The 12,842-nt window shown below is 44.8% G+C and overlaps 1 protein-coding gene across 1 annotated transcript in view; it reads left to right on the top strand.

Annotated features, from left to right (window-relative positions):
* Positions 1-12,842, top strand: part of RHOQ (ras homolog family member Q) — a 60,873-nt gene that overhangs the window by 7,024 nt on the left and 41,007 nt on the right. Inside the window, exon 2 of the mRNA XM_056568102.1 lies at positions 7,394-7,452. Coding sequence (XP_056424077.1) covers positions 7,394-7,452 — 59 coding nt within the window. The remainder of the gene's footprint in view (positions 1-7,393; positions 7,453-12,842) is intronic.

The following is a 12,842-nucleotide window of genomic DNA, read 5'->3' as shown; positions in this document are numbered from 1 at the left end:
GAAGCTGTGTTCAGTAATTTAGTTTACATTGAAATCTGCAGCTGAATACTGTACGTGTGAATAGACCATTAAAGGGGTATTCCAGGAAAAAACTTTTTTTTATATATCAACTAGCTCCAGAGTTAAACAGAGTTAAACAGATTTGTAGATTAATTCTATTAAAAAATCTTAATCCTTTCAGTACTTAAGAGCTGCTGAAGTTGAGTTGTTCTTTTCTGTCCAAGTGCTCTCTGATGACACGTGTCTCGGGAACCGCCCAGTTTAGAAGCAAATCCCCATAGCAAGCCTCTTCTACTCTGTGCAGTTCCCGAGACAAGCAGAGATGTCAGCAGTGAGCACTGTTGTCAGACAGAAAACAACAACTCAACTTCAGCAGCTGATAAATATTGAAAGGATTAAGATTTTTTTTAATAGAAGTAATTTACAAATCTATTTAACTTTCTGGAGCCAGTTGAAAGTTTTTACCTGGAATACCCCTTTAAGGCCCTTTTACATGGCAGATTATCATCTGAATGTGTGTTTCTAGGAATAAATAGCCTGTGTAAAAGGGCCGGCGATCAGCGGAAACACGAGAAAGCTCTGGTTTGTTGGCCGGTCACTTCTTTTGTGTGCCTGCTAAAATAATCGTTAATGGGTGCACAATTAATTGAGCCTTGTGTAAACATGTGCCAATCAGCAAGGTCAGCGCTTGTAATCGGGAGCCTGACTGCCCATGTAAAGAGGCCTTTTGTCCCCGAACTGCAGTATCGGGTGCACTGTAAGGTGCCCATAGACCTTCATTATTCCTACTGATTTCCCCATGCACATTCATGTTTGGCCTGGCATTGGGCGTTAAAATTCAACATATCCCATCCCTCTCCCCGATTATCATCAGTATCGGGGGCCCGCCATGCACACTGAAGACTGTTTATACCCTAATGAAGGTTTCAGCTGATTTTCTCTGATGTGTATCGGGGCCTTTACCTAGTGATCAATTGTTATTGTGTTGGGAGGAGCAGCCAAGTAAATGGCCATCCATGTAATAGATGGATTAATGGGGTTCGTCTGATGAACATCCATCTTTGTTAAAGGAGGGTTCTTATGGGGGACTTTCTCTAGGACTGTGAAACAACCTTTTTAAGGCTAAAAGACCACCAAGAGTCTTGTGAACATTGTGGTCGGAGTACAATTGTTATTCCTTATTGCAAAAGAGATGAAGACGGTTTTCTTAGATGGTTCCCAGTTGCTTGTGTTTCGATGGTCTTGAGGTGAAGCTTACCCTTATATTGTACTTGGCTCTGCTGAGACTTCCTCTTTCTAGGCTATATTAGGATGTGATACTGAGCACCGTCTGGCCGGGCCATCATGGGAAAGCTGAACAAGTGTATGACATTGAGCCAGTGTTCTCACATACTCCGCGTAAGAGTCTGATGTGCCAGGAAAGCTGGCAGCTGGCACGCTGGCTCTTCTTGGAGTATATTTCAGCATAAGTTTTGCTTCAGATAAAGACGCCTGACAGATGGAATTTGACATATGCAAAGTGGACCTGTGCCCAGGAAAACATAGAATATGAAGGCATTTTGCAATGTATATCATGACTCCATGAAATTTCGCAGTTTTTAGATTCATCAAAACCCAGACCAAAAGGGTATGACCCTGTACCTCCATCCCTTTTTTTTCCCTCTGACATTTCCGATTGACATGAAAATGAAAAAACATTTGGAGACGTGCATTTAAAGGAGTACTCTGGTGGAATACAATTTTTTTTTTTTTACATCAAATGGTGCCAGAAAGTTAATCAGATTTGTAATTTACTTCTATTTAAAAATCTTAATCCTTCCAGTACTTATTAGCTGCTGTATGCTCCACAGGAAGTTCTTCTCTTTTTGAATTTATTTTCTGTCTGACCACAGTGCTCTCTGCTGATACCTCTGTCCATTTAGGAGCTGTCCAGAGCAGGAGAAAATCCCCATAGCAAACCTATCCTGCTCTGGACAGTTCCTGACATGGACAGAGGTGTCAGCAGAGAGCACTGTGGTCAGACAGAAATGAAATTAAAAAAGAAAAGAACTTCCTGTGGAGCATACAGCAGCTGATAAGTACTGGAAGGATTAAGATTTTTAAATAGAAGTAATTTACAAATCTGTTTAAAATTCTGGAACCAGTTGATTTAAAAAGAATTGTTTTCCACTGGAGTAACCTCTTACGGTATAAGGCTCTGTTCTCATCATGTTTATGGCCTTCATTTATTGCAGATACCTGGATGTATGTGTTAGGATGGGTGCACATCACGTTTTTCAACTGCGGTTCCCGCATACGTTTTCTATCAAAAACTGTATGGGAAAAAAAACGGATGGAACAGTATGGAAAAAAGTAAACCGTATGCGTTTTTAAACCGTATACTATTTTTAAAAGTGCATACAGTTCCGTCTGTTTTAATATTTTATAAAAAACATAAGTTTTTCAAAAATCTGTCCATTTTTAATGGGAGGGGTCTTGGGAGGGGACTTTAGGATGCAAATGCGCATGGGCAAAGAAAAAACGCATACGGTTTTGCCGTATGGAACCGTATACATATCAACCACACACAGAAAGGAGTAGGAGTAACTAAAATACCGCTTGAATGAATTGAATATCTTTATTAAATCAATAAAAAATTAACATAAGACCAAAATGAGGCTAAAATGGACAAAGACCTCCAAACACAGGCCGAGCAACAGTACAGAGACACGGACACTATTATAATAATCTGGGGGGGGGGGGGGGGGAAGGAAAAAAAAACGGAAAAAGGAAACGAAACGGCATTGGGGAGCGGAGCACGGCACTTTAGAATGGGTAAGCCCTAATCAGCACCTTATGCACTGACCTTTTTTTGTTGCGAGTAGCTAATGCACTCTGATGCGGGTGTTAGTTAGACACTGGGAGGCTTCCTCCCGGAGGGTTTATTCACCCAGCCGGGGTCCCCAGTGTCTTTATAGGATTGATTCCTTACTGTGCAGGTGCACTGGATATAACTCCTACAGAGTTTTTTCCCCCCAGATTATTATAATAGTGTCCGAGGGGGAGATTTATCAAAACCTGTGCAGAGGAAAACTTGCCCAGTTGCCCATAGCAACCAATCAGATCGCTTCTTTCATTTTTCACAGGCCTTCATAAAAATGAAAGAAGCAAGCTGATTGGTTGCTATGGGCAACTGGGCAAGTTTTCCTCTGCACAGGTTTTGATAAATCTCCCCCCGTGTCTCTGTACTGTTGCTCGGCCTGTGTTTGGAGGTCTTTGTCCATTTTAGCCTAATTTTGGTCTTATGTTACATTTTTTATTGATTCAATAAAGATATTCAATTCATTCAAGCAGTATTTTAGTTACTCCTTTCTTTGTGTGTGGTTGATAAGTATTTTGAGTATTCCGCTATAATGTTAGGATCACACGGAGTCACAATGTAGCCATGATGGCGAACAATACAGTAAGGTGTCAGATTGGATTCTTCTTGTATATAATAGGAACCGTATACATGTGCGTTTCCCATTGACGTCCATGTTAAAAAAAAAAAAAAAAAAAAGGTATGTGGTTGCAATACGGTTTTTACCCTGAGTCAAAACCGTGGTTGAACACGGTTTGGAGTACTGTTAAAAACCATATTGCAAGCAAACCTTATGCAACCGTATGCATCAGGGTGCATGCGGTTTGCAATTCTTTTCCTATGTATACCGTTTTCAATACCGTTCCATACGTTTTCACTAATGAAAACGTATGCGGGAACCGTAGTTTAAAAACGTGATGTGAACCCAGCCTTAATCCCTTCAGGACGGAGCCCATTTTGGCCTTAAGGACCGGAGCGTTTTTTGCACATCTGACCACTGTCACTTTAAACATTAATAACTCTGGAATGCTTTTATTATCATTCTGATTCCGAGATTGTTTTTTCGTGACATATTCTAGTTTAACATAGTGGTAGATTTTTGTCGATACTTGCATCCTTTTTTGGTGAAAAATCCGTAAATTTGATGAAAAATTAGAAAATTTTGCATTTTTCTAACTTTGAAGCTCTCTGCTTGTAAGGAAAATGGATATTACGAATACATTTTTTTTTGTTCACATATACAATATGTCTACTTTATGTTTGCATCATAAAATTGATGAGTTTTTACTTTTGGAAGACACCAGAGGGCTTCAACGGTCAGCAGCAATTTTCCGATTTTTCACAAAATTTTCAAACTCAGTATTTTTCAGGGACCAGTTCAGGTTTGAAGTGGATTTGAAGGGTCTTCATATTAGAAATACCCCATAAATGACCCCATTATAAAAACTGCACCCACCAAAGTATTCAAAATGACATTCTGTCAGCGTTTTAACCCTTTAGGTGTTTCCCACGAATAGCAGCAAAGTGAAGGAGAAAATTCACAATCTTCATTTTTTACAATTACATGTTCTTGTAGACCCAATTTTCGAATTTTTACAAGGGGTAAAAGGACAAAATTTTTACTTGTATTTGTAGCCCAATTTCTCTCGAGTAAGCACATACCTCATATGTCTATGTAAAGTGTTCGGCGGGCGCAGTAGAGGGCTCAGAAGGGAAGGAGCGACAAGGGGATTTTGGAGAGTACGTTTTTCTGAAATGGTTTTTGGGGGGCATGTTACCTTTAGGAAGCCCTTATGGTGCCAGAACAGCAAAAAAAAAAACACATGGCTTACCATTTTGGAAACTAGACCCCTCGGGGAATGTAACATGGGATAAAGTGAACCTTAATACCCCACAGGTGTTTTCACGACTTTTGCAAATGTAAAAAAAAAAAAAAAAATTTTTTACCTAAAATGCTTGTTTTCCCAAAAATGTTTTATTTTTAAAAAGGGTAATAGCAGAAAATACCCCTAAAAATTTGAAGCCCAATTTCTCCTGATTCAGAAAACACCCCATATGGGGGTGAAAAGTGCTCTGCTGGCGCACTACAGGTCTCGGAAGAGACGGAGTCACATTTGGCTTTTTGAAAGCAAATTTTGCTCTGGAGGCATGCCGCATTTAGGAAGCCCCTATGGTGCCAGGACAGCAAAAAAAAAAACCCGCATGGCATACCATTTTGGAAACTAGACCCCTCGGGGAACGTAACAAGGGGTTAAGTGAACCTTTATACCCCACAGGTGTTTCACGACTTTTGCATATGTAAAAAAAAATTTATTTTTTTACCTAAAATGCTTGTTTTCCCAAAAATTTTACATTTTTAAAAAGGGTAAAAGCAGAAAATACCCCCCAAAATTTGTAACCCAATTTCTCCCGAGTACGGCGATACCCCATATGTGACCCTAAACTGTTGCCTTGAAATACTACAGGGCTCCAAAGTGAGAGCGCCATGCGCATTTGAGGCCTAAATTAGGGACTTGCATAGGGGTGGACATAGGGGTATTCTACGCCAGGGTGCCTCCAGCTGTTGCAAAACTCCCAGCATGCCTGGACAGTCAACGGCTGTCCGACAATACTGGGAGTTGTTTTGCAACAGCTGGAGGCTCCGTTTTGGAAACAGTGGCGTACCAGACGTTTTTCATTTTTATTGGGGAGGGGAGGGGGGCTGTGTAGGGGTATGTGTATACGTAGTGTTTTTTACTTTTTATTTTATTTTTTGTTAGTGTAGTGTAGTGTTTTTAGGGTACAGTCACACGGGCGGGGGTTCACAGTAGTTTCTCGCTGGCAGTTTGAGCTGCAGCAGAAAGTTTGCGGCAGCTCAAATTTGCAGCCAGATACTTACTGTAATCCTCCGCCCATGTGAGTGTACCCTGTACGTTCACATTGGGGGGGACATCCAGCTGTTGCATAACTGCAACTCCCAGCATGCCCGTTGGCTGTCGGTGACTGCTGAGAGTTGCAGTTTTGCAACAACTGTAGGCACACTGGTTATGTATCACTGAGTTTGTGACCTAACTCAGTGTTTCACAACCAGTGTGCCTCCAGCTGTTGCAAAACTACAACTCCCAGCATGTACGGTGCATGGTGTACGGTGACTGCTGAGAGTTGTAGTTTGCAACAGGTGGAGGCACACCGGTCGTGAAACACTGAGTTAGGTAAAAAAAAACTCTGAGTTTCACAACCAGTGTGCCTTCAGCTGTTGCAAAACTACAACTCTCAGCAGTCACCGACAGCCAACGGGCATGCTGGGAGTTGTAGTTATGCAACCAGCAGATACACCACTACAACTCCCAGCATGCACTTTAGCTGTTTGTGCAAGCTGGGAGTTGTAGTTATACAACAGCTGAAGGTACACTTTTCCATAGAAAGAATGTGCCTCCAGCTATTGTAAAACCATAAGTCCCAGCATGCCCATAAGGGAATGCTGGGAGTTGTGGTGGTCTGCCTCCTGCTGTTGCATAACTACAGCTCCCAGCATGCCCTTTTTGCATGCTGGGAGCTGTTGCTAAGCAACAGCAGGAGGCTGTCACTCACCTCCAACGATCCAGACGCTGCAGGTCAGTCCCGCCGCCGCCGCTGCTCCTGGGGCCCCGATCCCAACATTAACGCCGGGGATCGGGGTCCCCAGCACCCGGGGTGCACGTCCCGCACCCGCTCACGTCCTCCAGAAGAGGGGCGGAGCGGGTGCGGGAGTGACACCCGCAGCAGGCGCCCTGATTGGTTGGCCGGTAATCCGGCCGACGAATCAGGGCGATCGTGAGGTGGCACCAGTGCCACCTCACCCCTGCAGGCTCTGGCTGTTCGGGGCCGTCAGAGACGGCCCCGAACAGCCAGTAATTCTGGGTCATCGGGTCACTGGAGACCCGATTGACCCGGAATCGCCGCAGATCGCTGGACTGAATTGTCCAGCGATCTGCGGCGATCGCCGACATGGGGGGGCATAATGACCCCCCTGGGCGATATGTCGGGATGCCTGCTGAATGATTTCAGCAGGCATCCGGCTCCGGTCCCCAACCGGCTAGCGGTGGGGGCCGGAATTCCCACGGGCGTATGGATACGCCCTCGGTCCTTAAGGACTCGGGATGCAGGGCGTATCCATACGCCCTATGTCCTGAAGAGGTTAAACAGATGCCTTCCACAGATGCCAAATAGTAACAACCCTTAGTAGGGATCGACCGATTATCGGTATGGCCGATATTATCGGCCGATAATCACGATTTTGGGCATTATCGGTATCGGCAATTACAGCCGATGGCTGTCCGGGCATGCTGGGAGTTGTAGTTTTGCAACATCTGGAGGTCCGCAGGTTGAAGACCACTGTTATAGACAGTCATGATTAATGAAATAGGTAATTCTGTATTACAATAAATACATATTCAAGCAGCTTAGTATGTGTCGTCCAGGCATGCTGGAAGTTGTAGTTTTGCAACAGCTGGAGGCACCGTCATTGGGAAACACTGCAATAGAGCCTTACATGTTTTATTTAACCTACTATAATGTGTTTTTGTTTTTTTTCAGTCAGCGTTACCGTCGGTGGTAGACAATATCTCCTTGGACTCTATGACACTGCAGGACAAGTAAGTATAATACATGATTCTGTGTTTTTTATTTTTTTTTGTTTTTTTTGGGTGATGTTTTATCTTCCTATAGTTCAGTGTATATTTATATTTTTCTGCTCTCCCATATTGTCCAGAAAGCTTCCCAAATTGGTGGTGTGTGGCAGAAGATGTTGCTCACTACCAGTGTATATACACTGCTCAAAAAATTAAGGGAACACTGAGATAACACATCCTAAATCTGAATGAATGAACTAATCGTATGAAATACTTTCATCTTTACATAGTTGAATGTGCTGAAAACAAAATCACACAAAAATTATCGATGGAAATCAAATTTATCAACCCATGGAGGTCTGGATATGGAGTCACACTCAAAATCAAAGTGGAAAACCACACTACAGGCTGATCCAACTTTATGTAATGTCCTTAAAACAAGTCACAATGAGGCTCAGTAGTGTGTGTGGCCTCCACGTGCCCGTATGACCTCCCTAGAATGCCTGGGCATGATCCTGATGAGGTGGAGGATGGTCTCCTGAGGGATGTCCTCCCAGACCTGGACTAAAGCATCCGCCAACTCCTGGACAGTCTGTGGTGCAACGTGGCGTTGGTGGATTTGTTACTGACCCACCGCCAAACCGGTCATGCCAGAGAATGTTGCAGGCAGCAGAACATTCTCCACAGCGTCTCCAGACTCTGTCACATGTGCTCAGTGTGAACCTGCTTTCATCTGTAAAGAGCACTGGGCGCCAATGGCGAACTTGCCATTTTTGTTGTTCTCTGGAAAATGCCAAATGTCCTGCACTGTGTTGGGCTGTAAGCACAACCCCCACCTGTGGACGTCGGGCCCTCATACCACCCTCATGGAGTCTGTTTCTGACCGTTTGAGTGGACACATACACATTTGTGGCCTGCTGGAGGCAATTTTGCAGGGCTCTGGCAGTGCTCCACCTGCTCCTCCTTGCACAAAGGCCGAGGTATCTGTCCTGCTGATAAGTTGTTGCTCTCCTACGGCCTCCTCCTCGTCTCCTGATGTACTGGCCTGTCTCCTGGTAGCGCCTCCATGCTCTGGACACTACGCTGACAGACACAGCAAACCTTCTTGCCACAGCTCGCATTGATGTGCCATCCTGGATGAGCTGCAATACCTGAGCCACTTGTGTGGGTTGTAGACTCCGTCTCATGCTACCACTAGAGTGAAAGCACTGCCAGCATTCAAAAGTGACCAAAACATCAGCCAGGAAGCATAGGAACTGAGAAGTGGTCTGTGGTCACCACCTGCAGAAGTGCACTCCTTTATTGGGGGGTGCCTTGCTAATTTCCTATAATTTCCACCTGTTGTCTGTTCCATTTGCACAACAGCATGTGAAATTGATTGTCAATCAGTGTTGCTTCCTGAGTGGACAGTGGGATTTCACAGAAGTGTCATTGACTTGAGTTACATTGTGTTGTTTAAGTGTTCCCTTTATTTTTTTGAGCAGTGTATATGGCTCCCATTGACTTCAGGGATTTGTGTATATCTGTATGCAGTGAGCTTGGGATTTTTTAATAGAAGTCATTTACAAATCTGTTTACCTTTTGGGCACCAGTTGATTTAAAAGAAAATGTTTTCCAGTGGAGTACCCCTTTAATGAGAGGAACATTGTTTAAGGCCTTATTCATACCGCGATTTAGGCCTCCAACACCTAATAGGTTGGGAAAGTGTCAAAATGATGTGCAGACGTATTTGTGCTTGGACAGATATGGGCCACATTCATTTCATGTCATTTTGACATTTTTCCAATGTATCCTTGCCTTGGAGTCAGAAATTATGGTGTGAACCTAGACTAATAGTGACCACATTAAAGGGTGTACTCCAAAGGATAGCGGATAAGATGTCTGACCACGGGGGTCCCGCCGCTGGGGACCCCCACAATCTTGCATTCGGCACTCACCTCTTTGAGCTGCATGCCGCGCTGCCAGCTCACAAACTGACAGGTGCCGACAACAGTGCCGGAGTATCGTGACATCACGACTCCGTCCCCATGTGACATCACGCCCTGTCCCTCTATGCAAGCCCATAGCAAATATATGCTGTTCTGGACAGTTCATAAAATAGACAGAGATGTCAGCAGAGAGCACTGTGCTCATGATGTCAGCAGAGAGCACTGTGCTCATGATGTCAGCAGAGAGCACTGTGCTCATGATGTCAGCAGAGAGCACTGTGGTCATGATGTCAGCAGACAGTTCTGTGTTTCAAAAAGAAAAGAATTTCCGCTGTAGTATTCAGCAGCTAATAAGTACAGGAAGGATTAAGATTTTTTAATAGAAGTAATTTACAAATCTGTTTAACTTTCTGGCACCAGTTGATTTAAAAAAAATAAAATAATTTTCACCGGAGTACCCCTTTAAGTCTGCCCTTTGAACGTATGCTGTTTCTGAGATGGACGTGACCTACAGGATATCTTAGAGAAAAGGGCCAAACATGATCAGTAGGAGACTACATTCGACCTATTACAGCCAAGAAGCCTGCAAGGAACATCTTGGGCTATATGATGGAATATTTTTGATGATTAATAGCCCAAAATTTGCTCAAAAATGTGATGTGAATGGGGCCTTACCTGCTATACATATACTCAGGTTAGTTGTCATGTAGGGATCGACCGATTATCGGTATGGCCGATATTATCGGCCGATAATCACGATTTTGGGCATTATCGGTATCGGCAATTATCTTGCCGATAAGCCGATAATGCTCCGCCCGCACCGCGACCGCTACCCCCCGACCCGCTGCACCGCACCCCCGACCCACCGTGATGCTGGGCGGTATACAGGTATGGATTTTTGCCCATACCGCTATACCGGTCGGGCCCCTCCCCCACCCTCCGAGTCAATAAAAAAATTAAGCTTACCCGTAATGGGGGTGGTCCGGGCCATCCATCCATCCTTCCTGTAGTGTCCGGGGTGTTCCGGGTGAAGAGTGAACCGGTCCGGGCTGTCCTTCTTCTCCGGGGGTCCTCTTCTCCACTCCGGGCAGGCTCCGGCCTAGTACGCTGCATAGACGCCGTGACGTCAGGTGCGTCGCTGCGCACGGGCGCAGCGGCGTCTATGCAGCGTACTAGGTCGAAGCCTGCCCGGACCGGAGTGGAGAAGATGACCGCTGGAGAAGAAGGAAAGCCCGGACCGGTTCACCCTCCACCCGGAACGCCCCCGGACACTACAGGAACAATGGATGGATGGCCCAGACCAGCCTGACAGGTAGGGGAGAGAAGCCTATGGCACCGCAAAAGCCACTGCAGATCATTGATTTAAAGCGCCCGCTTTAAATCAATGATCTGCAGCGGTGTCGCAGGGGGTTAAATAGCCGCTAACTTATACCGGAATATCGGTATAAGTTATCGGCTATCTGCCCTAACCTGTACCGATTATCGGTATCGGCCCTAAAAAAACCATATCGGTCGATCCCTATTGTCATGTACACTTTTTTCTTGAGAGATGTTATGTGACCGCCATTTCTCAAACACAGAAATTTTTATTTTTCCAAAAAAAAAAATGCCTTCTGTCCGGACATACTGGGAGTTGTAGTTTTACAACAGCTGGAGGTGCACTGATTTAGAAACACATCCCTATAGACCAGTGGTCTTCAACCTGCAGACCTCCGATGTTGCAAAACTACAACTCCCAGCATGCCCGGATACGGCTGTCCGGGCATGCTTGGAGTAGTAGTTTTGAAACATCTAGAGGTCCGCAGGTTGAAGACCACTGCTATAGACTGTGACTGCTATCCTGTTTCCTATCAGCAGTTTGGTGTTTGTCTTTGTGTTTTTTTTTTTATTAATTTATTTTTTACCATTTTATAACTAAAAAAATTAAATCCGCTGTTAATAGTGAAAATATATTAAGAACGTAGCAGGTTTTACATCTGCTGATCGTAGAGTTGAGGTAGATCTTCCTCCTTTATCTCTACCACAAGCGACCACCTTGAGGATCCGAAACTGCTGCCGCAGCAATATGACGTTCCAGGGGGAATGTCCCTTTAAACGCCACATAAGTTTTTTCTCATACCAGTCCATGGAAATAAGACTCCATCGCTGCCGACAGCCGCATGGTTATATTGCTTAATCTATGTCATCTGTCATTGTAGTCGCTGTTATAAATGAATGGGTGGAATGTTTTATTACTCGCTGCAGCGGAAAAAGGAATTTCAACAAATGCGTACAAGGATCTCATTTTCGTTGGACGATTATACTCTCCAGTGAGCAGTCGTACCGTCCAGGAGCAGATTATGCGGGGCTGAGGCGCAGTCTGTCTGAATTGTCGGGCTTTACATATGGAGATGCGCCGCGCTGATGTATCTGTTCTGTTACTGGAGTTTACAGAACGCCGGCCGATCTGTAGTAAGTGGATTTCTCCGGTGACATTCCTCGAAGCACTGGCATCCAGTCAAAGCTGGAATATATAATGTAATTGTATAGTGCACGGCTGCCGATCCTTGGAGATATTTGTCACTCTTTATTTTTATTTCCACTGCATAGCTGATCAGAAGGGGTCCGACCGCTGGGACCACCAATGATCACGAGAATGGGGGTCTCTCGAGTGTATGCAGCGGCATTAGATTGCTCTTAAATGGGCACTGTCACCAACTTTATTTTTTGATATGTTGTAGTACTTATAAGGAAATGAAAGAGATCGGATCCAGCTCAATGCAGGTAAAATCAGGTTTAATCCATAGGACAAGGAAGGAACAAGTAACGCGTTTCAAGCGCTATAAGCGCTCTTAGTCATTAGTATGACTAAGAGCGCTTAAAGCGCTTGAAACGCGTTACTTGTTCCTTCCTTGTCCTATGGATTAAACCTAATTTTACCTGCATTGAGCTGGATCCGATCTCTTTCATTTCCTTATTGGCTGGTGCCGTCCAGCGCCTGGATCCGCGCTCTACTGTCTGGGGCGGGGTGAGCTGGCTTTCACCTTGTTTGCCTTCTCGTTGTAGTACTTATGTACTACAACATATCTCTAATATACTTTTATTATAATTTTTTTCATTAAAAAGGTTTAATTTACATTTAAAAACTGGCTACTGAAAAAGGACTGATTTTGGAGTGGCAATCAGTCCTTTTTCAGTTAGGCTGCACTCGCTCCCTGCCTGTCAATCAGACAGGCGGAAGCGAGCGCATTGGCTCCCCGACCACTGGCTGGGAGGCCACTCCTCCCGCACATCGCCGCCACCGCCTCGTTGCTGCCGCTGTCCCTGCACACCCGCTGCCGGACTCTGCAGTAACTGCAAGTGTAATGAGGGAAAGGGGTATGCGGGGCGGGGGGAACGGGCTAGTGCAGTAGCGGGGGGGGGGGGGGAACGGGCTAGCAAAAAAAAAGAAAATAGGATGGTGGGAGCTACCCTTTAAACATAATGCAAGTAACACGCTTATTTGTA

This window comes from Hyla sarda, chromosome 3 (assembly GCF_029499605.1).
Source record: "Hyla sarda isolate aHylSar1 chromosome 3, aHylSar1.hap1, whole genome shotgun sequence".
NCBI lineage: Eukaryota > Metazoa > Chordata > Amphibia > Anura > Hylidae > Hyla > Hyla sarda.
The sequence above is the reverse complement of the archived record's forward strand: the minus strand, read 5'-3'. Positions and strand labels throughout refer to the sequence as shown.